This window comes from Eptatretus burgeri, chromosome 8 (genome assembly GCF_056783735.1).
Source record: "Eptatretus burgeri isolate ZD-2024b chromosome 8, Ebu_testis_v1, whole genome shotgun sequence".
Classification (NCBI taxonomy): Eukaryota; Metazoa; Chordata; class Myxini; order Myxiniformes; family Myxinidae; genus Eptatretus; species Eptatretus burgeri.
Window position 1 is genome coordinate 54235440 of NC_140968.1, and position 26628 is coordinate 54262067.

The window sequence follows — 26628 nt, forward strand, 5'->3', positions numbered from 1 at the left end:
GTAGACAGCAACCGCTCAGAGTAGTACTACCGTTCTGACTTAAGAGCGTTAAAGTGGTGCCCGGAACCATCTTACACACTCCATGTCAGGATTGGTGGTCTTACTTTCTGTCTCACTCAAACTATAGTTACTGGGATAGTTTTAATCTCTCTTTCTTGCAAACAAACACCATACACTTTTCAAACAAACATCACATACTTTTCATCATACACTTTTCTTACTCAATAATTTTCACTCTTCTCTTCACATTCTCCATCTTTTATTTCTCTTTCCTCTCATTTCCCTCAGACAGCCTCCAATTAAATATGATACTAGAGGGGGAGTACTCGGAAGAGTGCAAAACCTCCGCCGCCAATACTGCGCGGTCACTCAAGTGAACCTGATATCCTATTCATTCAATTTGACGTCAACAGTGCTCAGAGTTATAGTTTGCAACTTTCCTTTTTACTTTTAACTTTTATATACTCAATTCATTCGTCATAACTAGATTCCTTGAGACAGAAATTGATTTTACGTGGGTATATCCACCTGAAGTTCCAAAATCAGCCGCAATTATAATTTTGGCATGTTTTTGTTGGAAATCACTTATAACATGTAGAAATGCAAAAAAAAAAATTGAAATTTTGTTGAAAAACAAGTTGCAAATTTTTTTTCTTTCTCTCTAACAATTTTTTTTTTGGGGGGGGGGGGTGTTGGAAATCACTTAAAACATGGAAATGCAAAAAAAAAAATTCAAATGTTTTTTCAAAATGGCCGCCATAGTGGCCAAATTGGATTTTGGACTAGTCCAAAATCTAATGGCATGATTCTTGGACCATACCTAATCCCCCCACCAAGTTTCGTCGAAATCCGTCAAGGAGTTTTTCCGTAATACTGTTCACAAACAAACAAACAAGCAAACAGAAAGGGGTGAAAACAGTAACCTCCGATCTTCGATGGCAGAGGTTAAAAATCTGAAAAGTCATTGGCCCCTAGTTCCCGGAATTATGTGGTGCGAAGAATCTCCGGTGACCTGCCTGTCTCTACTGCCAACGAGAGGGGGGCTCAGGTAGTAGTAGTATCAGTCTCTCCAAAGACCCTTGCCTTTTGAACCAACGTGACTCATTTTCAATTCATTTCACCAACATTTATGGTCTTTCTTCAAATCTTTCCTGTGTTGAACACAATCTAGCAAGCTCCTCTCCTAATATCTTGCTTCTCTCAGAGACTCAATTATCACATGACGTTCTTGTTAATTCTTATAACATTTCGAACAACAACCTTCACTCATGATTCTGCTTCAAAGGAGGGGTCTGTGTCTACTCCAACATCAATCTCCAAACTTTGATGTCTGGCTTAAGATTTGTCTCCCAACCATCACTATCTTTCTCTGTTTCACTTACTGCTCTTCCAGTTCTACAAACTTTATTGCTTTCTTTAACTATCTTAACTCTTGCCATGAGGCCATGACATCCGAACACTCTCAAGCAGAATTTCTCTATCTCTGAGACTTCAATGTACACCACAGGGAGTGGCTGAAATCTTCCCACACGGATGTTGGGGGAGTTGAAGCTCTTACATTTACCATTATTAATGATTAGAACAAATTATCACCCACCCTACCCATATCCCAGATCGTCGTGACCACACAACCAATACTTTGAATTTATTCTTCACCTCCAATCCGCTGCATTACGACGACACAATTTCACCTCCAATCGGTTCTTCTGACCACAATCTTGTGAACATCACTTTACTTACCACCACTTCCTCTCATCCGATTGCTCCGATGAAGCACCAGTATTGGCATTTCAACAATGCTGACTGGACTGGTTTACGAAATTTCTTTTCTGACTTTCCCTGGAAAGACTACTGCCTCTCCTCGGGCGATGCCTCTTTCTCTGCTGGACGTATAGCTGAGGTTATTGTTGCAGGAATGGAGGCTTATATCCCCTTCTCTTTCAAGTCTTTCTCTCCGACCAATTATTGGTTCAATAATTCCTGCTCTGCGGTCATTCGTGCAAGGGATGCATATCAGACATGGAAAAACTCTTCTTCCTCTGACTCGCATTCAGCTTTCATATCTGCCAGAAATCATTGCAAACATGTTATTCGTGAGGTGAAGCATTCCTTTATTCAAAAGAAATGTGACAACCTCTCATCTCCTTTCACAAATAGATCTTTCTGATCCTTAGCTAAAAGTATCTCCAACAACTTCTGTCGCTCTACCTCTTCTTCGCTTTTCCGTTCCGATGATACTGTCACTGTCTCCAACCGATAAAGCAACTCTTTGGTTCTCTTTTCTCCTCTAAATCCATCCTGGATGACTCCAACATTCCATCTCCCTCTGATGCTCCCCTCACCAATCCTACGTCCCTCCTTATAATCTCTTTTCATGCAGCTAAAAAAATACTCCTCTCTCTGGACATAAGCAAGGCCTTTTTCCCCTTTTCAAAAAGCAGATCTTTTACTTCCTCTAAAACTCTTAGACTATTCTCTCTTTCCTTGCTTTTCTATCAATGCAGTTCTTTTATTCGGGCTTGGCCTTGATGAGGACTATTTAGTCCGTGACTGAAGCCTTCAACATAAAAAAAAAGCCCCACAATGACAAAGTCAAAACATGTGTTTCGAAATTTTTACAAATTAATTAAAAAATGAAAAGCTGAAATGTCTTGCATCAATAAGTATTCAACCCCCTGATTCAATACTTTATCCATGCACCTTTGGTAGCAATTGCAGCTTCAAGTCTTCTTGGGTATCTGTATCAGCTTTGCACATCTGGATTAGGGGATTTTCTCCTATTCATTGTTGCAGATTTGTTCGAACTCTGTCAAGTTGGATGGGGAGCATCAATGAACAACAATATTCCAGTCTTTCCACAGATTCTCAATGGAATTCAAGTTTGGGCTTTGGCTGGACCACTCAAGGAATTCCACGTTCTTGTTCTGAAGCCATTCCAGTGTTGCTTTGACTGTATGCTTGGGGTCATTGTCCTGTTGGAATGTAAATCTTTGCCACAATCTGATGTCTTTTGCACTCCGAAGCAGGTTCTCCTCAAAGATTTGCCTGTATTTGGGCTCCATTCATTGTTCCCTCTATCTTTACAAGTCTCCCAGTCCCTGCTGCTGAAAAGCATCCCCATAGCACGATACTGCCTCCACCATGCTTAATGGTGGGGATGGTGTTAGATTTGTGATGAGCTTTGCTTGGTTTCCACCAGATGTAGTGCTTTGCATCCAGGCCAAAGAGTTCAATTTTTGTCTCATCATACCACAGAATAATTTGCCTCGTGCTCTCAGAGTCTTCCACGTGCATTTTTGCAAACTCCAGGCGTCCGGTCATGTGCCTTTTTCTCAGGAGTGGCATCCGTCTGGCCACTCTCCCATAAAGCCAAGATTTGTGAAGTGCGGCAGAGAATGTTGTCCTTCCGGCAGGTTCTCCCATCTCAGCTAAGGAACTCTGTAGTCCTGTCAGAGGGGTCATTGGGTTCTTGTTCACCTCACTGACCAAGATCCTTCTTGTCTGTTCCTCAGTTTCGTCGGATGGCCAGTTCTCGGAAGAGTTTGGGTCGTTCCATATTCTTTCCATTTCCCAATCGTGGAACTCACTGTGCTCTTGGGAACTTTCAACACTCTAGAAATTGTTTTATTCCATTCCCCAGATCTATGCCTCCTCACAATTCTATCAAGGAGTTCTACGGTCAGTTCCTTGGACATCATGGTCGGGTTTCTGCTCTGACATAGTCAACTGTGGGACCTTATATAGAAAAGTGTGTTTCTTTCTAATTCATGTCCACTCAATTGAAATGGCCACAAGTAGACTCCAATCAATTTGTCGAGACATCTCAAGGATGATTAAATCGTCACTCAAAACACTCGTCATCCTGGAGTATCATCCTTCCAACACGTGGAACATGTCTTTCAATCCAGACAAATCTCACACTCTCACTATGTCTCTTCGAAAGGACCGTTTACAAAACCCCCCCATCCACTTTCTCAACAATCCTCTGGAAGAAGTCTTTTCTTTCAAGCTTTTAGGTCTCACTATCTGCCATGACCTTTCCTGGGAAAGTCACATTTCCAACCTCGCCTCAAAAGCCAGTCGCCGACTGGGAATCCTCCGTCGTGCTAAGTCCTTCCTCGGCCCTCTTGAGCTCCTGACCACTTACAAAGCTTTTGTCTGTAGCCTGATGGAGTACTGCTCTCCCCTCTGGGCTGGTGCTCCTGCCTCCCACCTTTCTCGGCTTCACGCTGTCGAAACCAGGGCATTTAAGATCATCGGCATCTCCCGCAATGAAGCTGAGTCTTTGGGCCTCTCACTCAATCACCGCAGGTTGGTCGGTGGTCTTTCTGTCTTCTACCGACTCCTCTCCAGCCTTGCCCCCCTGCTCTCTCTGCGATTTGTCCCCACCACATTTCCACAGGGCGCTCAAGGTCCGCCAACAACCCCCTTCTGGTAAAACTACCAAAATCACGAATCACTGCTCATCTTCACTCTTTCATTCCTCTTTTTCCCGCCTTTGGAATAAACTTCCTCACTCTATTCTTTCCCATTCTTCCCTCCAGGCTTTCAAAACAGCTGTTCACCACCACCTCTTATCTTCCCCCATCCAAATCCTCGATCTTTTCTACCCCCGATAATCCACCCAAGCCCACTTCCTTCATTTCTCCTGCTTTCCTTCCTGAAAGTCCCTGAAATGTCCATCTTCTCTTCGCCATGTTCCCCGTCCCATCCCCATCCCTCTCCCTTCCACAGTTCACCTAATGTGTCTGTTCCCCACTGTTTTGTCCCTTCCACTCCCGCCCCTCTTGTCTCATGCCCCCTTGCTGTGAGTTGTGTGTTAGCTCTCATACGAGCCTCGACCAAGGTATACAAAAAAAAAAAAAAAAAATTAAATTGGATGCACTTGAGCTCAATTTGGAGTGTCATAGCAAAGGGGTTGAATATTTATTGATGCAAGACATTTCAGCTTTTCATTAATTTGTAAAAAGAATTTCTAAAAACATGTTTTCGCTTTGTCATTTTGGGGTATTTTGTGTAGCTCAGTGACAAAAAATTTAAATTCAATGCATTTTTTTATATTTAGGCTGTAACGCAACAAAAGTTGAGGGCTGTGAATACCTTCTGAAGGCACTGTATATGTGTATGTATATCTCTCTCTCTCTCTCTCTCTCTCTCTCTCTCTCTCTCTCTCCTCTCTCTCTCTCTCTCTCTCTCTCTCTCTCTCTCTCTCTCTCTCTCTCTCTCTCTCTCTCTCTCTCTCTCTCTCTCTCTCTCTCTCTCTCTCTCTCTCTCTCTCTCTCTCTCTCTCTCTCTCTCTCTCTCTCTCTCTCTCTCTCTCTCTCTCTCTCTCTCTCTCTCTCTCTCTCTCTCTCTCTCTCTCTCTCTCTCTCTCTCTCTCTCTCTCTCTCTCTCTCTCTCTCTCTCTCTCTCTCTCTCTCTCTCTCTCTCTCTCTCTCTCTCTCTCTCTCTCTCTCTCTCTCTCTCTCTCTCTCTCTCTCTCTCTCTCTCTCTCTCTCTCTCTCTCTCTCTCTCTCTCTCTCTCTCTCTCTCTCTCTCTCTCTCTCTCTCTCTCTCTCTCTCTCTCTCTCTCTCTCTCTCTCTCTCTCTCTCTCTCTCTCTCTCTCTCTCTCTCTCTCTCTCTCTCTCTCTCTCTCTCTCTCTCTCTCTCTCTCTCTCTCTCTCTCTCTCTCTCTCTCTCTTCTTTGTATGTTGTTACCAATGTAGGTATAATTAATTTCCTGTCATTATTCTGAAGGCATCTAAATATAGTTCCAACTTTTTTGTGTTCGACCCAGTTAAAATTATGTTTTTGTCAGTGTTTGCTAAGACGGATGATATCGTATTCCGTTGGGCAGTGCTTCGAGCCCAACTGGTATGGGATTGTTGTAGTTTCCTTTTATTCTGTTTGCCACAGAATTATTCGTTATTTTGGTTCTCTGGCCCTCACATCCTATCATGTGCTTTTCTCTCCCATCACCCATGTTTGACGGGTATATCTGCTGGTTTATGATCTTGTATAATTTTATTATTGCTGTTCTCCCTGAAAGTAGTTGCATGGGGCAAACCAGTCTCAACTTATTGAACAAAGAAAGTGGTGCTCATTTCCTTTAATAAATGCCCATTTTAAAAATCTTACCCTTAACTGTTTTTATCTTCCAAATAAACACAAGACTTTGACTTCATTTTTTAATCGCAGGAATGAATCTCTGAATGCCATATGCTCGAAGTTTCTCTGCAAACTTTGTCTGATATTGCTGCCACCTGACACACTACCTTCATTTTTGCAACAAGGTATGCACAGTGATCCATCTACTTTCTATTCCACAAAATGATCGAATTTTTTATCCTCACCCACATCCACTACTCGTTCTTCTGTACTGTTTTGTTTTGCTAAATATTTTAGGTACAGAGAACCAGGATAAAATAATTCAAATGTGAAGCCAAACTTGATATGACTCAATTATATCACTGATCAGACCATTACAATAAAGGAATGATGACAATAGGCATACACAAAAGGATAAAAAAGATGCATTGCAAATTTTCTCTTAATTTTTTTCTTTGCAGGATTGAGGCTAATGGAATAACAAGGTAGAACTGACAGAAAGACAGTAAGATGGTTAGGTTAAGAGAACTTAATGGGGGTAATAAAGATAATGAATCAGATTTGGGGATGACAAGAGATGGCTGTTCACTACTTGCTTGAAGGCTGAAGGGAAGAGTGAGGCAAAACAGCCTTTTGAAGGTGCTTCCATAGACAGGAAAAGTGAGGAATTAAAGAGTTGAGGTGTGCAGTCAGCCTGGATTTTGGAATGTTTAACCGAGAGGGGGTTACTGGAAACACTCGTCATCCTGGAGTATATTAGGAGGGTCATTGGACAGAGAGTACAGGGAGTGATATCAGAAAAGAGATGGAAGAAAGAAAAACACAGAGACCACCGACCTGCCTGCGATATGAGGGCAACAGACCTTGTGCTTCAACCTCAGTATGGGAGATTCCAATAATTTTGAGAGCTTTGGATTCCACAGAATCTCACAGAGACTGATGTGATGCTAGAGTGCCAGCCCATAGTGGGAAGCAGTACTCCATTGAGTCATGGACAAAGGCCTTGTATAATGTGAGTAGCTCTGATTTTCCAAGGAAAGCCTCGGATCAACAGAGAATGCACAGTCTGTGGTTGGCTTTGGGGGCCAGCTTTGATATGTGATCAGCCAAGGAAAGGTCATGCCTGATGGTGAGAATTTCAAGAGCCTGAAGGAAATAGATGGGTTAATTTGACCATCATTCCAGAGTGATAGGGTGGGTGAGACTGAGATTTTCCAGGTTTGAGGGACACGTTCCATTTATCAGTGTAGTGTCCCATCATTTCCAGATCATCAGAGAGAGAGATGCAGCTGCCGTCTGCCTGTCAGATGGATGGGGTACGATTTGACACAATATAGAGTCATTTGCAGAAAGGAAGAGAGTTTTCCAGAGCCTCAGAGAGGTCATTTGTATAGGTTAGGAATAAGACTGGGCCCAAACCATTAAGCAACATTTATTTATTGATTTATTTTTTTCAACCGTAATGGCAGTGCACCCACTTGTCATGCTAAAGCATCACAACAGATAAAAAAAAAATGTATCCTCACTTTCACAATTCCTTACTTTGAGTAAGGATGAATAGGACCACTGAAAAATAACAATAATATATGATATCAGAAGTGTATTCTATTCATCGTTTCAGAAAATTAACATTGTGATTTTTACCTCTACTGCTGAAGGAGAAGGAGGTTAAGTTTTCACTCCTTTCTGTCTGTTTGTCTGTTCGTTTTGTTTGTGTGCAAGATATCTCAAAAAGTTGTGGATGGATCTGGATGAAATTTTGTGGACAGGTTGGGTGTGTGACAAGGATGAACTGATTCGATTTTGGTGAAGATCCAGATCCGACTACAATAATATTTCCAGTGATTCTTCACCATTGAGAGATAGGGCCAAAAATGATATATAGCACGATATCTCAAAAAGTTGTGGGTGTATTCGGACGAAACTATGTGGACATGTTGGGTGTGTCACAATGAAGAATTGATTCTGTTTCGGTGAAGATCTGAATCAGGATCTGGATCTGATCATTTTTAAGTGATTCTTCACCATTGAGACACATGGCTGAAATAATATATAGGGTGTCCCCAAAAAAATACAACTTTTAAAATGCTTCGTTTGATCCTAAAAAAGCAGTACTTTTGTCACTAATGCTTCATTTCTTGTTGCAGAGACCCTGAAGTTTATTTTGATACCAAGCAAGCGCCAGAAAAATGCCAAGACTGACCGTACAACAACGGACGAAAATTGTTGAACTTTAGCACCAGACGAAAAGTGTCATACAGGTGCAATGTCTTTACTCGAGACATTTCGATATCCACTTGCGCCATGCACAAAATTTTCGGACAATAAAGTGCACCATCGCAAAGTTTACCAATGTGGGAACCATCTGTGACCTTCACAAGGGTCACAGTGGTCGGAAGAGGACAGGTCGTAGTGAAGAAAATATGGAAATGGTGAGACAAGCGGTCGTTCAGAGTCCCAAAAAATCGATTCGACGACTTTCTGCCGAGGCAAACATTCATAATTCAGAGGATCCTTCGCCAAGACATTCATGCCTTTCCATACAAAATTCAAACGGAAACGGTGCTTACTGATCAACAGAAACGCAAACAACTAGACTTTGCAAATTGGTTCTCAGGTAAGTTGGAGGAAGATGCAGACTTCCTCAAAAAACTTCACATGACAAACGAATGCCATGCTCACTTGTCCGGGGAGGTAAACAAGCAAAACTTTCGGAACTGGGGAACTGAAAATCCTGGTAATGCATCAACTGAACTGGTGCCTTGATCTGTTCTCAAAGTCACCATGTGGGTGGCGGTTGGTTGGTATGGGATAATTGGTCCATACTTCTTTGAAGATGACCAGGGATGCACTTTCACAGTAAACCCGAGGAACTATCGCGAAATGATTCAGGAATTCTATCTGCCTGAGCTACGTACTCAGGCCCGTAGGAGAAACAACCTGATCCAGATGAGAACCCATTGGTTCCAGCAGGATGGGGCACCACCCCATACAGCCAGGGAAACAAGGCGTTTTCTCAACCAACATTTTGAGGGCCGCTTTATCCCCCTCTACAAAGACGTTGAGTGGCCACCGTATTCCCCTGACCTTACTCCTCCAGACTTCTTCTTGTGGGGGTATCTCAAGGACAGCATCTATGGAAACCCTAGGCCTCAGACTCTTGATCAACTGAAGGAAAACATCCACCGAGAAATCCAGAACATACCTCAGGAAATGTTTCCCAAGGTGATGGAGAACATGACAACGTGTTTGCAGGCAGTGATCGGACAACATGGAGTCTACGTCGAACATGTGGTCTAAAATAAAATGACGATTCTATACCAAAATTTAAATTTTGGTGGCAATTTTGACATTGGTACAATAAACTTCAACCTTTCAGCTTTCTATCCAGCCATATATCTTTTTTTAAAATATATGTTATGACCATCCTCTTTGCAGATGAAAAGTTGTATATTTCTTTGGGACACCCTGTATAGCACGATATCTCAAAAAGTTGTGGACGGATTTGGATGAAACTTACTGGACATGTTGGGTGTGTGGCAAGGACAAATTGATTCAATTTGATGAAGATCCAAATCCGGATCTGGATACGAGAATTATTTAATTTTTAAAGTGATTCTTCACCATTGAGAGATTGGGCCAAAAATGATATAATACTGTATAGCATGATATTTCAAAAACGTAATGGGCCCGATATGTTCTCGTGGATCTGGCATTGCGTGGTGGAGGTATGCGCTCTACTGAGTGCTCTTCTAGTATCTTCTGCAGTTATTTGTGTTCTTCATTGTTCCTCAGAGTGGAAAGCCATGATGGAGGTGCTTGAGCGAGGAGTCCCTCAGCTGACTGCTACTCTGCCTGAATTGCTGTTGCTGCTGCGAGTTGCCTCTGAGCCAGCCATCTTTGACTTGCAGCTTGCTTTGATAGTGTTGCTGTGGATAGCACGAATGAAAGAAGACAGGTAAGCTCTGTTATTACCAGTCACAATAATTGATTTTGCCATTGTTCATTGCACATGATGTTAATGATCCAATAGACAATTTACTGTTGTATGACATTATATTCCAGGATCATAGAAGATGCTGTTTTGTTTGAAGCTCTGCAGGAATTTGTGCTTTGCTTGCTTGGTGTCAATGTTACAGCTCCTTGCTTGACTCTCCGGATCCTGTTTCACCTTCTTTCAATCTCTGAATACTGCTGCCCTGAGATTAATCCTGTGAGTATTATATTGCCTCCAACTTTTTTGTTGCCATGTGCAGAAGCCATGACCTTGTGCACCTTTTGACTTGGTACACCAATGTAGTGGCTTTTGGGGCAGCCATGAGACTTCCATAGCAAGCCTTTCACAATGTTGAGCTCATCATACATTTTACAACACATAATTGTAAAAATCTAATGTTTTTCCTCCAAATATTGTGGGAAAACAACATACGAAAAAAAAGAAAATAAACTCAGAATACCTTCAATAAACAGCTTAAAAAACAACAACCAGAGAAACGGTCAGAAGAAAAAAATAATCAAACGGAAGACCAAATACTGCATTGGAGTCATCTATCGAAAATTCCAGCAATGTGTGTGTGTGTGTGTGTGTGTGTGTGTGTGTGTGTGTGTGTGTGTGTGTGTGTGTGTGTGTGTGTGTGTGTGTGTGTGTGTGTGTGTGTGTGTGTGTGTGTGTGTGTGTGTGTGTGTGTGTGTAACCGCTGTTTCTCGACAATTTCTGGTCTGATCTAATTGAAACTTGCCAGGTATATTGCTGGGGACCTGAGGATGTGCCTTTTCAAGGTTTGATATTAATCGGACAAGTGCTTCCCAAGTTATGGCCATTTACCAACCAATGGCAAGACACGTTGTTGCATGGGCGTGGCCGATGGTGAAGGGAAGCACAGCCGGGTTACAACGTACGGACTTCCGGATCCATTACAGGTTACAACGTACGGGCTTCCGGAGAGTGATGACTTCGTGTATTCTAATAATTTCTCGATTTCTTATGCGCATTTATAGATAAACATAATGGCCCAAGTTATGATCGTTTTCATATTAGACGGTGTATAAATTTCGGGAACATCAGAGTGCTGGTATGCTCTGAACTAGGAAGTAATTTTTTTTTCTCTCTCTTATCTTCTCTTTTTGTTTTTTCCTTGCCACGACATTGCGAAAAGGTAAAATACGTTGGCGCTAATTGAATAATTAGGTATTAAAATAAATTGCGAGTAATCGTAATTGCGAATAATATCGAACTTCCGGGTCAAGCACGTACGGACACGTGAGAGGAAGAAACGGCCTGAGTGGTTTATTTATTTATTATTATTAGTATTTTTTTTTTTTTACGGGCACGTACTAGTTAGAAGTTGATAAGTTAGAAGGAATCCGAATAAGTAAAGAGCAAAGATTGAGTATTCAGGAGGAATCTGGATAAGATTTGGGTTTTAACTGCTATTTCTCTACCCTCAAACCCATCCAGGCGTGGCTGAGTGAGTTTTACAGAAAAATTTCACAATAATTCACATCTCCCTACACTAGTTAGATAAAGAGTAAAAGAGATAAAAGAAAAGAAAAAGCAAGAATTAGAATGATGAAAGAGAAATGTAAAAAAGTAGAGACATGTGAAAGATAAAATACTGAAGAACATGAAAAAGCTCTAAAAACATAATTTTTTTTAACCTGAGAGAATAAAAAAACAGAAAACCTCAGAAGAAAGAAAGTTAAAAACAAAAAAAACAAACAGAAGAAAAGACGGGAAGAGATTCAGGAATCTTTTGTTAAAAAAAAAATCAGAAAAAGGCCAGAATACGGAAATATTCATGAAAAACTCAGAAAAAAAGGAAAAATGAGAAACAAGAAATTTAATAGAAAATGCTCCAAATGAAACCAAAAAACTCAGAAAAAACAAAAATTGAAAAAACTTAATATTGCAGAAAAACTGGAAAAAGAATTCAGAAGAAAAAATAACGGATTGGGAGGAAGGAGTGACAAACAAACAAACAAAAAAAGACATTGGAAATACTGCACTGGAAAAACTCAAACACAGAAAAGAAACTCAGAAAAAAATGAAAAAAAACCCTCCAGATTCAGCAAAATAAAATTAAATAATAAAGAAGAAAAGAATAATTAAATCAGAAAAAAATGAGAAATTATATTCTTTTTAAATGGAATAGTACAGACTGTAGCTGCACCCAATTAGCACAGGGATCGCACCATATGATGTGGTGATCTTGGTGGATTGTCATATTTGCGAGTTATAATTGTGAGGTATTTCCATTATCCTTAGAGCCAACACTAATGGGTTTGTACATAATTAACAACTTGTGTTTGGCCATGAGTGTGCAGTTGATATAATTTGAAATGAAGTGTAAGATTTGAGATTTGATACTTATTTCCAATTGTTCTTTTTGAGAAAGGAAGAGAGGGTTTTCCCTCTTAGAAAGAGAATCCACTCTGTGCGAGTACCTCCTGTGCTGCGGCCCTTCGCAGGGCAGTTCACCGGATGACAGGATTGGGGCAAAGCCTTCGGAACCCCCATTCCTGATGACAGGAGGAAAACCACAGGGTAAATCTCCAGGGTCAGATTGCGGTGGTGTGTGGCGGAGTGGTGTTGAGGTGTTGTCCACCAGACGGCGGTCTCCTTGGGTTAACCTGAGGTGGTCTCTTCAGGTGGGTGCCTGGAATGTCCTATCTCTAAGAGAGGATGATCACCTGTCTCTTGTCATCTGAGCTCAAGCGTTTGAACATAGGTATTGCAGCACTCTCTGAGGTTCAGAGACCAGAAAGTGGCGAGATCATGGTGAGTGGTTACACTACTATTGGTCTGGTCACTCTGGTGGTTACCATGCCCAAAGAGTTCCTCGAGCTGTGTCTAATAAGCTAACTCCAATGATAATTTAGGAAACACCGGTCAACGAGAGTATTATGAGACAAAGGATTCGTAACTCCTTGGGTGTCGTTTCCTGGTCTTTGTATATGCTCTGACTGAGGCGAGTGATTTCACCGTGAAGGACGCATTCTCTGCCGCGCTCGAGTCTGTGATTGATCAGTGCCCCAGGCGAGAAGTACTCTTCTTGTCTAAGGGGATTGAAATGCATCGACTGCAACTGTTATGGATGGTTTTGAGACATGTGTTGGTCCCCATGGGTCTGGAACTGTGAACCAGAATAGCACTAACTTCCTTGACTTTGCAAGAAGTCCTGGAATTAGGGTGGCCGGTTCAAGGTTTCTGTGCCCACAGGCTCATCGCCAGACTTGGAATTCCAACCCTGGTGGTGTGGCAAAGGAGATTGACCATGTGCTCGATGATCGTCACTGAAGGGTGATCCAGAATTGCAGGGTCTACCGGAGGGCTCAGTTCCTCAATACCGACCATCAGCTTATTGTAGCAACCCTGAAGTTGCGGCGTAAATCCGGGAGGATGGTACCATTCCAACCTAGGTTGAATGTTGGCAAGCTCAAGGATGAGAGGGTAGCTGAGGAGTTTGTGAACAGGCTGAGTGGGGATTTGGGGCGCATGGGTGCTTTGGAGAATCCTGAAGAGTTGTCGAGTGCCTTCAAGACCATCATCTTTGATGTTACCGGTAGATGTCTTGGAACTCACCATAGGTCGAAGAAGAATTTTGTCTCGACGGACCCTGGATACCATTGACCAGAGTCACAGGGCCAGGCTTTAATGGCAGAGCTGAGCTCTTCAGGGAGCTGAGGCGTAAAACTGTATGTGCGCTCAGGGTGGACAAGGAGGCCTATGTGTGAGGAGTCTGTGAGGGGGTGGAGCATCACTTGTGGTCAAGTGATTCTCGTCCTGCTTACAAGGAAATTCACGCATTGCATTCCACCAAGCCCATCCCTCGGTGTACTGCTGTCAGAGCTGAGGGTGGTAGGCTCTTGACAGAGGAGTCTGAAGTGAAGGCCCACTGGGCTGGTTACCTTGAGCATCTGTACCAGGCTGATCCACCATCTGTTGAGTTGGATGTCAGGGGTGTTACTAGCCCTATTCCTGACCCTCCAACCAACTGTGATCCACCTTCATTTGTGGAAACACAGGCTGTGGTGATCCGCTTGAAATAGAGTCAAGCTTCTGGGATCTGTGGCATCCATGCTGAACTACTCAAGGCTAGTGGAAATGCTGCACTCATGTCTTGCATGCAGTTTTGTGCTCTGCCTGGAACACAGGCATCATCCCAAATAACTGGAAGAGGGGCCTTGTTGTCCCTCTCTGGAAAGGGAAGGGTGATCGCCAGGACTGCAACAACAACGAGGGGTGATGCTGCTCTCAGTGCCGGGCAAGGTCTTTGCTCGGATAATTCTTGAAAGGGTTCGCCACCGTCTGCTTGAGCACCAGTGTCCAGAGCAGTCAGGTTTTACACCAAAGAGGTCAACGATTGACCGTATCCTTGCTCTTCGTGTCCTCACCGAGCACAGATGAGAATTTCGGCAGGGGCTGCTTGTAGCCTATGTTGATCTCTGCAAAGTGTTAGATTCAGTGAATCGGGATTTGCTCTGGAAGTTTCTTGTTCTTTGTGTGGCGCCACCAAAACTGATCAACCTGCTGTCTGAACTCTACTCTGGTGCTGAGAGTACTGTGAGATGTGGTGATACCATCTCCAACTTATTTCCAGTTGTTACTGGATTTCGTCAGGGGTGTGTGCTGGCCCCACACTTTTCAGCGCTTGTTTGGATTGGGTTCTGGTGAGGATGTCGGAGAGATCAAGCTGTGGTGCATTATTTGGGAATGTCAACATCTCTGACCTTTATTTCGCAGATGATGCAGTCATCTTTGCGGAGACTGGATATCCTTTTGGGGGGCCTAAGGTGCTGAATGAGGAGTCTGAGCCACTGGGATTATGGGTTTCCTGGGTCAAAAGGAAGATCCAGGCTTTCAATGACATCTTGGATGCTGCTATCTTGTCTGCACCTGTTTGTGGTAGGGATGTTGAGGTCATGGATAGATTCACTTAACTTGGCAGTGATATTCATGTCTCTACTGGCTATGAGCCAGAGGTCAATAGACGTCTGGGTCGGGCATGGGGAGTCATGGATTCACTGGATCATGGGGTGTTTCTTTGCCGGTACCTGTGCGGGAGGAAGAAAGTCCGAGTCTTCAGGTCCTTGGTGCTTCTAGTCTTGCTCTACGGATGTGAGATTTGGTCTCTGACCTAGGATCTGAGACAGAGACAATTCCTTTGGAACCAGGTCTCTATGAAGAATCCTTGGTTATTGCTGGTCGGACTTTGTGTCCAACAAGCGGTTGCTGAGAGAGACTCAAATGAGATTTGTTACCTGCATGGTCCATGAGCATCAGTATGATCATGTGGCTCGTTTTTCTGACACTGATCCTGCTCAGCAGATTCTCTCAGTGAGCGAGCCTCGTGAGTGGCGGAGGCCAATGAGCTGTTAATCACGTGCCTCGTGGGTGCAGCAGGTTGATCAGCATCTCAAGGAGATGGGGATGTGCCTGGCATCTGCCTTAGGGATGGCCAGACGGAGGTCCCCTGGAGTACCGGTGGAAAGTGGATGCAGCGATGCACTACTCTGGCACATGCTCCCATACCTGTCCTGTCTGTCTGACCATGTTAAACTGGGGGTCCTGTCTACCGGTATTACTTGGTGGACATGAAAGATCCCACAGTGTCCTTTGTGATGATTATGCGAGCTATTGTAGGGTAGCACTGGCAAAATTCCAAATTTTTGCCCACAACTTCTTTTTCGGAGTAGCGACCCATCCATTATTGTTACCCCAGCCAAGGCTGGCCAGGCCAAATGATGATACATGATGGACGATGGTGATAGCAATTTAGAAACGCATTCCCGAGTAGTAACACAACCTAAACTCTCCCGTTCATTGTCGATGCAAATTATAACCCCACCCCTTTCACCCTATCTCCAGGCCCATACTCTCTTCTTTTATCCAACTTCATATACAGGATGCGTTTTGCTGATTTTGTTGAAATGCGTTTTATAATCAAACATTCTGTAGATGATTACTCTTTTCTTTACCAAGTTATTTGGTTCTATTTATCATTACTTTTAATATTTCTGTAGGTGGTGTTGCTTCAATCATCATCATACGATAATTTGAAGAAGTGTCTTTGTTTGTTTGACTTGTATCCACCCCTGAACCGCTGGTGGCATGGGCTGAACATTCATGGTTGTACTCTCGGTGTGTACGGGAAGGTTTTATGTGATAAAAACATTTTAAAGTCCCGGGGCTTCAGCGTTTAAGGAGTACCCCAATTCTCTCTATGTAAATATGTATGGCATAGTGCCAGTGCATGTAGGAGCAGGTATTAAAATACACCGATTGTGGTGGAAATATCCTCTCCATAAGGATGCAATCTTCGTGAGCAAAATCAATGGTGTATCACAGGCATGGTGTTGCATCACAAAAGAGTGCTGCACCTCGGATGGACATTGAGATGGGTGTCCTGTCTGCTAGCATTAGTTGGTGCATGTAAAATATTCCATGGGGTCTTTCATGAAGAGTCAGTAGGTTATTGCCAGATTCCTGGCTGAATTCCAAATTTTAGCCTAAATCAGCTTCACTCAAACATCAGACTTTGCCAATGAAACATCAGCTTCTCCTTGCTTCCCATAGTGGTTAGCATACCTAAATCAACATTCTGTTATTTTAATCTATTGTTATACCTGTCTGCCGATGCAGATAAACACTAACCTTCACCAGCAAGACTAGTTCTTCATTACCCCGCCCACATGAAGTGAAAGGCAGGATTAAGGAATTCGTTCACTTCTGTCTGTCTGTCCAGAAACGTCAATTTATGCTCGAGGAACAACTTGATTTCAATTGAATGTTGTATTTTGAACACAAATCAGAACATAAATCGGAAAACGAGCCTGTAGTTTTTGCAATACTTTGGTTCTGAATTCATCCTGATCATGCATGCGCAGAGGAGCAAGATAATTTTTCGACTGTCTGCCTGTCTGGCAGTCAAACAAAATTGAAAATCATTCCAAACAGGAAACTTACTGTTTATAAGGACGCAAACAACAGGCACGATTAACTAATATACCGTGTTAAATACGGTGGTGTAAAAAGCTGCATCAATGGTGGTAAACTTCCAATTTTTTTTCTTTCACCTTTAAAATCTCCATTTTATTTCAATTGAATTACATACTTGAACACTGCAGAACACAAATTGCTTTTTGGCACTTTCAAAACCCTTCTGTTTAGCAGTACTTTGACAAAATATTACGGCATTTTACGTCCTCATGACCAATCAAATTTGCTGCACGCCGACTCCGTCCATGTCCTTGCTTCTCAAGACAGTGTAGGGTAAGGTGTTCTATGAACTCTCTCGTTATATTCAAGTGATGTCCTTTGATTTCACAGTTTTCGCATGCATTTTGTTATCAATCGCTCTTTTGAAACCTAATTCACAATGTAGTTTTGTGAAGAGGGCTTTTGTTTTGCCATTGATCCTTCATTTGGCCTGACCAGCCTGTTTTTGAAACACTTAGGCCAAAAACTTTTCTTGGCTGACCCTCCAAGAAGCTGGGAATAATCAGGGCAATTAAAGAAGTGGTAGTTGTAATAGTTATAATCGGTAAATGCTGGTTTCGTTCTTTGTATTGTTTATCATTTGAAAGTGTAAATTTGATTGATTTATTTTCTCAATTGCTTTTCCTTCTCAGATAAAGCCTGGTGTGGCTTAGTGGTTAGGGTGGTGGCTTGGGATCCAAGGGTCCTGAGTTCAAGCCCCGTTGGCTACTGAATTAACACCAGGAGGTTGACTCAGCCTGTCATCCTTCCGAGGTCGGCGAAATGAGTGCCAGTGTACTGGTCCCAGTGTATGCCCCGGTTAGAATAGGTGTACCATATCCCTGTGTGTCGTAAGAGGCGACCAGGGTTGGCGTCAGGAAGGGCATCCGGCCATAAAAAAAAAATTGCCTCAAGAAAAAAGCCAAACCCCTGCACAGCAGGGGAAAATGGCTGTAAAAACGGTCATTTTTTATTTTATTTTTCCTTCTCAGATAGAATTTGCTCACCTGGTTGGTTTTGAGGGACAAACAGTTTGTGACATATTTGTTCCACATGCAAACTGAAATTTGTCCTCACAGTCCATGAGCTCGGACCTGAAATTTTACTTGTTGCTAATGCTACCACTCTGAGGGGCTAAACATAATGATGTTTTTTTGAACACATTATATCTATAGGTCATAAAAACAAAATATGGACAAGTCAGAATTGAACCTTAGTGTCCAAATGTGGGTCTATTCAATAGGGCATACAAACAACAGTGAATTTCAAAGAAAAGTCTTTATCATTGAAATTCAAGTCCCAAATGATTGCCGATCGGTTTGAAAATTGGCACGGTTGTTGGACGGATGCATAATCGTGAACTGTCACAATTGTTTTATTTTGACGTCACATGATCCATTCCAAGATGGCGGCCATAAATTGGTTAACTCGAGTTATCAAAATGTTGGTCACCATTTCCAACCGTTCTTCCCAGTTATTACTGTAGAATTAGACGAACAACACTGTAGTTGGACAGATGACACAATTCGAGATGGTAGTTAAATGGTGGAAAGTTTTAAAATCTGAGCAAGCAGCAGCCACACAAATGGGGGACATAGTGGAGGGGGGGGGGGGTGGTCCAGTAGTAATATAAGACACAACCTTCAAGTTATATAGGATTCGCCTCCTAGTGAAAGTTGTACCACAAGACTTGCAAGGCATTTGCTCAATTACATACAGTACATGTACATGTACTTGGCATTCTGGTGGATCTTTGGAATTACAAAGCATGTGAGGATGAAAAGCCCATCCATATAATTAATACTACAATTTCACAACTCTGTGAATAAAGTGAATAGATAATGCAGTTTCCGTATTCGGTTTCCAAACTGATATCAATGCCATTGTGTATTTGGCTGCAACACACTTTTCAAATCCTGCACAGTTCTCACCACAGTTATCTTTGAAATAGTTATATCATCATGCATACATGTATCATTTTGATGTTGCTCTTCAAGGTGATTGTCCTCCATGTTGTTGCAAATTTACAGCTTAGATTTTGTCCCTCTGCAAGACTGCCTATCAGGTAGCTTGTTGACAACTTCAGAACATTTGCATATTATTATCTCGGGCATCAAACTGTCCGAGCAAAATTCCCCAAAGCCCTCTCAAGATCATCGTCAATGTTTTCATTGTCGGACATGCGATCATCTTGATTTATCTCCTTAATGTCATAATTTTTCATGTTGTCGCATGTTTGCAGCTTACATGTGTCCATACATTTCAACCCATTTGCAAGACTCTAGCAGACAGGTAGCTTGCACACGTTGGAATATTTGCAAGGTATGAACTCAAGGATTACACCCAGAGCTGGAGAGCCTGCCATCTAGCAAATGACAAGGTGGCCATCCTCCTGACTCCAACCGTAACCATCTACTTCTCCCGACTGCGACACCACACAGCAGCTTGCTCGTTCGCTCTCAAAGAATGTTGGTATAGGCAATCCAGACACGGGGACAGCTGTCCAGACTTCACCTCTCCCCTCTTTGCCACAAAGAATTGATATTGCAGCTCGTTGACCTCACTGATTTTTGACTTAGCTGAGTACAGGTGGCCTAGCCAATACTTTGTCATCCTTCTTCAGTGTAGCCACTTGTAGGATCTTATCGTCTGAACGAAGTTCTTGGGACTGGATAAGAGGGTCCTGGGTATGTGATTTTCTGATGTACTTGCCACTGTAATCACAACAAATACAGACATTCTCATACACCCGAGAACTCCTTGCAACTGGATCTCTCAAAGGCTCTCTCTGCTCCTGACTAATCAAATCATGTGGAGCACCTCCAGCTCTCATGGAGTTCAGTGCCTTTTTTTGTCTGTGTTCCGACAGTCCCTGTGATAAAATATCTTGGGAAGGGTATCATCAGATGATGACAATTGCAGGATAGGTCCAAAGGCACGTATCCTGGCAGCTTCAAAGAGTGTGTCTCATGATGACGGATCTCTTGGACTTACTAGTCCTGCATTGGGAGTTTCACGTGAACATATTATGCATGCCTTCCATTCAGCAGAGGGAGTATGATGTCTCTTGGATGGAACTTGTTCTTCTTCAGAATCCATGCCTGACATCTATTGAAAGAGAGATGGGGGTGGGCTGTTGGAAATGCATTCATTGACATATTCATGATTGGCCAAGTGCCTGTTGAGCTGATTGTGTTTCAAACTTGAAAGAACAAGATCACCTGATATATTCGGAGACCATTGTGGGTCTTTCTCTTGTTTACCTGAGTAATTCGACAAATTTTATCTTGATCAGTTAAAATGTAACAATCAGCAATCTGCTTATTCGGCTTTCAATGATAGTTGTCACCCTTTCATCACCATCTTTCATGGTGACATCAGACCGAGATAGAAAACAGAAATGTTCCATTTGTAAAAGCAAACCACTGTAACATGTTTGAAAATATTCCATGGAAAATTGTAGCCAGTAGTTTGATCACGAACACTTACCAGGATTTTTTGCACTTCCTGGCCACCATCTTGGATTGACCTACTTTCAGACACTAAGCTATAGCTCCGCCAAGTCCAGCATATTTTTATGTGTTCCACACATATTGTGTAATCAAAAAATACAAACTATGTTTGGCCTCTCAAGATGGTAGCGGTAAGTGCTCCAGCTCATGGACTATTGCTTTGAGTAATATTTGGTGTATGTTTTCACTTACAGAGTCACATATCATCACTGCTACGCTTGCTGCCAACGCCCTCTGACATTGCTGCCATCTACATTCACCAGCCTTCCTTCATCAGTTTTATTTTTCACTATGACACACTTGCTTCAGCACTGGGATTTGTCTTTGTTTGCCATTGGTTGGAACGTATGGAATTTACCCCTGATCTTCCTGCTCTTCACACACACGATGCGATGGACCTCTCTCAGCCAATAAGCTCTGAAGACCACATGGCAAGAATGCTGTCTCTGCTTCAAAGCTGCTTGCTGGCCATTGGTGCTGTAATGGTGGGTGTATATTTTTGGGAATGGAATGGAATTCCAAGTTGCATCTCTTCTGCTTTATTTTTGGAAGGTGTGAAGAAAATTGAAAGTTTATTCAGTGTGTGTGTGTGTGTGTGTGTGTGTGTGTGTGTGTGTGTGTGTGTGTGTGTGTGTGTGTGTGTGTGTGTGTGTGTGTGTGTGTGTGTGTGTGTGTGCGCGTGCAGGAAGTGGTATGCAAAGGAGAGATGTGTGTAGCACGAAGAGCACTACACTTGGTGCAGAGTGCAGTTGAGGATGGTTGTCCCAACACCACCAGAAAATGGGGAGTATGCATGTCAGCAATCGCCAGCACGAGTTCTTTAGCCCAAACCTTAAATGCCGTCCTCTTGGATATTTTGCAAAGATTTGATCATGAGGGTACGATAATCCATTTTACTAATTTCATTTCTTTACTTCACTCATTTGCATATCAGAACGTTAAATTATTTTATTCATTCGGCTAAACATATTATACTGATAATTTTCACAAACTCGTGCAACTGCAAAAACGATGCACAAAAACAGATTTTGTTATTTTGCAGAGGTTTTTTTTGCTGTAAACATAGTGTCCTTTATAAGACAGGCAGACCATATTTGCTTTTGAATGTATGGAATACACAGGAAAATAGAAATTGCAAAGGAACATGATTGAAAACTATGTGCAACATTGCACTTGCTCTGCATCATAGAGCAAATATTGTGTGCCTATAGTTGGATGGGCACACTTTCTAACATGGTGTGACAAACTGCTTATATCTGTCGTTCATGTCGACATTTTAAATTTGCTAAATTTCTTCAAAATATTTTCGTGTCGTTTGTTTCGTTGTCCGACAGGATGCTACAGAGGTACCACGCTTACCTGGGTTTGATTCTCGACCCGACTAGAAACTGTCGGTTGGTGCTTCATGGGCATGGAATTCTATCACAAAATACACTGTTGCTCAAATATACATGTATCTCAGTGTCCCAGCTGTTAGTGGTCACTGGTGGATGTAAACTATTCCACAGTGTCTTTAACAAGGATTGGGCGAGGCGTTGCCGCTACCTTGAAAAATTCCAAATTCTGGGCATCTTCTGTCAAACGTCAGGCCTGGTTAAGGCCCAGTCACACCTTGACGTTTTAGCCAGCAATGGCAACGTATCAAAATGTATGAAAAACGCTGGCTTACGCTGAACTTTTGATGTTTTTTTTAAAAGATTCGGACGTATTCATAATTAGTTGGTTGTATGCATAACATATTAGTAACAAACACAGAACGTTTTGTTGTCTTATAGATAACTTATACCAACGAATGCTGAACCTGTTGTTAGCGTTCACAACCTATGCCCAACGATAGTCTAACTTATGCATAGTGCGCTGCAGGTATCGCCGACGATCACGTGGCGTAGTCCATTAAAAGGCTGCCGCACAATGATTCAAATCATAACCGCCGGAGAAATGGAAGTGTGAACATCGCAGTCACACCTTGGCGATCTTGCCAGTGTATGCCGACCTCTGAAAAATGCGTCTAAAACGCTGGCGCACGTCGAATATGGTATGGGTAAGTTTGGTATCCGTGAATAGAATGCTAAAGTACGCTGCCATACGTCGTAGTAAGTGGAGTACGTCTTGTACTTTTAAACGTGTTAAACATTTTACGACGTACTTGCCGTATGCCTCACACATTCCGCATGCGATGTGAATAAGTTGTACGCACGATACGCGATTGTTGACACGCGTCGACAAAAGTTACTTGTAAGTTACTCATAAGTCGAAACGCGTCAATGTAATGGTTAGCGTCAGTGTTCCAGACTCCCTGTTTTTTATTTTTTTTTTGTCCTTCGGTATGACGGTGATGTTGACACTTCGATTTCTACTGCGGTTATAATATAATATAATTAATAGGCTGCCGCTCAACGATTTAAATCATAACCGCACTAGAAATCGAAGTGTCAACATGACTGTCATACCGAAGAAAAAAAAAAAAAACCAGGGAGTCTGGAACATTGACGCAAACCATTACATTGAAGTGTTTTGACTTATGAGTACCTTACAAGTAACGTGTATCGACGTGTGTCAATGATCATGTAACGTCCCAACAACACGTTACTCATAGGTTAGAAATAAGTTTCGGGTACGCTAAACGTTACCTCGACGTGTTTCGACTTATGATTAACTTACAATTAACGTGTGTCAACGATCGCATAACGTGCCTACAACTTATGGCCAGCGTAGCGGAACTTGTGAGTCATACGCTGGCATAAGTCATAAAGTTTCAAGCATGCTAAAATTTGAGGACAACCGCAAAGTACGATGAAAGCCAGCGTACTACGACGTATGGCAGTGTTTTTCAGCGTGCTCTCAATGTTTCCAAAACGTACCCATAACGTATTCGACGTGTGCCAGTGTTTTAGACAATTTTTTCAAAAATCGGCATAAGCTGGCGAAAACGTCAAGGTGTGACTGGGCCTTTAGGCCAGTTTGTGAAAAACTTGAGCCAAATTATTTCCTTTGGCCAATCCCACAACCACAAGAAGGTGGTAGTAGTAATAGTCATAGTAGTAGTGGTAGTTTGTTTTGATCATGAAACAAGGACAATACGAACTCTTCTTTTTTTGTATTTTTATTCTTTTTATTTTCTGTTACTCTGAAATATATTGCTTTGTTTGTTCATGTGATGTTGAAGTATTTCGATCTAATCAGGACAATAGCATTATTTGCATTATATTTGGTATAGATAAGGGAAATACAGATGATTCCACATTGTGTTGTTCAGTACCCCCACACCACTTGCAGCCAAACAACAACTGTAATATTCTCTGCTGATATGGAAGTGATTAGATGTTGGTCTTGCATGTCTTTCAATGCTGGCAAATGTCAGTCTCTCTCTGTTAATCTGGAAGGATTGTCAAACAAAGTCGCCACCTCTCCATTCAGTGACTGGAAGACATTTATTCTCTTGGATTTCTTGGCCTCAGCATTTCCCATAACTTATCTTGGGCCAACATTATGGCAAAGCTGACCTCCATAACCAGCCACAGACTGGGTATTCTCCTTCATTACAAATAGTTCCTTGGAAAATATGAACTACTGAAAATATGAACTAAAAATATGAAAATATGAACATGCCCCTCCCCGCGGGCATGACTACACCACACTACTCACAGCCTACAATGTATTCGTCTGAAGCTCAATGGAGTATTGCTCTCAGCATCACATCTCTCTCCTAGGTCTAAAGCTCTCAACATTATTGACACATCCCACAATGAGGCCAAAACACAGGGCCTACTGTTTTCAAATCGCATTTAGGTTGGTGGGTTCTATTTTTGTTTAACGACCTCTTCTCTGGTCCAGCTCTTTTTTTTTTTTTTGCGTATTCACGGTTTTTCCCCGTATTCACAGTTTTTTGTGGGCGCATTCACGGTTTTTCACGGGATTTTTTATTTTCCCTCATGAATCACGAACCGCCGGGAACTTATCCCTCCTTTTTCCATTGAAACAATGCCCCGCTATTTGCAGATTCGCTATTCATGGAATTTTCCAGGAATGTATCCCCCGCGAATAGCGGGGTCCGACTACTTTTGTTTTTATCATTGCTCATGTCAATACCATGATCCCAGATTGAATCTCTACAAACCTCTATCTAGAATATCTAAATAATGGCCAGACAGATGGGAGTTCATAATTATTAGATGTGGATGACCAAGAAGATTACTTTGAATTTGTGGAAATTTTAAAATTTCCTTTTGATCATTGCAAATATTTCCATAATATTTTGATTTTCATGCTTTTACCAATGTGTTGGTAAAAGCAGTTTTTAGTCTTACCCCAAAGGTGTGTGCATGTGCGTGTGTGCTTGTGTGTGTATATGTTTATGTATAATATGTGTATAATCAGTAACCATGATTCATGTATCGTGTCCAGGCCGATTAACACCGATGCAAGACAGATTGACCGAACTGGCTTTAACTCCCTCAGATTGCGTTCGATTAATGGTGGGTTTACGCGTGCGAGAACCGAGGAGAGACATGAGAACCTGAGCACTTTTAAAACCAACGGGCTTATTTCTGAAACCAAATAACAAAATAACCAGGGGATGGTGATCACAATCGTGGAGACAACGGTGGGCTAAGGTAGGGAAGAAAGGGGAACACTGAATCTATAAATATCTAATTATATACAATAACAATAAAACCGATGGCGCCACACACTAGATTTATTCACAGACGGGGATGGGGAACGTGAACCAGATGAGGCCTCAGCTGCTGGTGGACGAGTAGGTGATGAGATGATGAGGAGATGAGCAGGAGAGACAAAGGCACATGGGCAGGTCAATGAACAGGACAAGGCAGGAACGATGAAGCAGGAACACGGCAATAACAGGAGAAAGCAGGCAGACAGGCAACCATTTAAAAAAAAAAATTATATATTTTTTTTCTCTGCGATCTCCTTTCCTTTCTTTGGCGCAATCCCAAATTTCCTCAAACATCCTAAAAATCCCGAGAAAACTCCGTCCCTCGGGAGGCGACGAAAAGCTCCTCCCTCGCTCTCTGGACAGCACAACCCCTCTCAACAGAGCTGTCATTCTTCTCGACCTCATCTGGTGGGACATTACAAGGAGTTATATGTACAATTTCTTTACCTTAATCCCCTTATCAATTATTTCCACACACCATCCCCTGCATGGTGCACATTCTTACAAGACAATTCTCAAACTACATTTCCCTACTTAATCACATTGAGATGGGCTAACGAATCATACATGGACCATACCACTCTATACAATTTTATATGCTCTTAGATAAAATATGTATAATATGTGTATAATCCCATATTAATGTGTTTGTATAATATGTCACGTATAATCACTATGCATGTATTTGTGTGTGTGAGCACCGCCGCCTCCAGTTGTCATATGCACTCACAAGTATCAAAGACTGAACAGAGCCTTCCTTGGTCCTGAAGCATCCATCTTCATCCTTGGAAGGAACCACAGCTCATGGTTCAAGTCATCTCCTTATCCATGCTGCATTTCCCCCTCCACCTCTGGAGATACGCATGCTTGCCCGGACATGGCATGCTTCTGCCACCGGTCATAATCTCCACACACAGGTCCCACCTAATCTGTCCCATCCGTCCTCAGTGAGAGGGAGTCGACAAAGCACACCATGCTGCACTGCTCGGCTGCGTCCCAAACCCATATTGATTGGCAAAATATTGTATTCCAGAAATATGGTCTTCCGCCTCACCTAACTGTTATATTTAGCGTGGTCTTCAATCCCATCAAAGCTCGCTCCCACTTGTCTTCAGTGGGATGGAGTCGATCACGCCTTTCAGGCTTCAGAGCCAGGCTGCGTCCGAAATGCATGTTGATCAGCATGATACCAGGCACCATGTGCATGGGCTTCAGCTGCCATTTTTGACTCGGTCTTCGCTCCTATCTGAGCTGGTGAATTTGGCGTAGTTTTTGATATCAGCGAAGCTCGGTCACATTTGTACCTCAGGAGGAGGGAGTTGACAGAGCCCAACAAGTTGCATGCCTAGGCCACGAAGCAAACGCATGTCAAACG

At 42.4% G+C, this 26628-nt stretch overlaps 1 protein-coding gene across 7 annotated transcripts in view; it reads left to right on the forward strand.

Annotated features, from left to right (window-relative positions):
• MEI1 (meiotic double-stranded break formation protein 1) overlaps nt 1-26628 on the forward strand; it is a 212461-nt gene that overhangs the window by 107300 nt on the left and 78533 nt on the right. For all 7 annotated transcript variants that reach the window (XM_085892099.1, XM_085892094.1, XM_085892092.1 and 4 more), the window contains 5 exons: nt 6179-6273; nt 9884-10046; nt 10154-10301; nt 20773-21063; nt 21264-21456. In XM_085892099.1, the coding sequence (XP_085748225.1) occupies nt 6179-6273; nt 9884-10046; nt 10154-10301; nt 20773-21063; nt 21264-21456 (890 nt within the window). The remainder of the gene's footprint in view (nt 1-6178; nt 6274-9883; nt 10047-10153; nt 10302-20772; nt 21064-21263; nt 21457-26628) is intronic.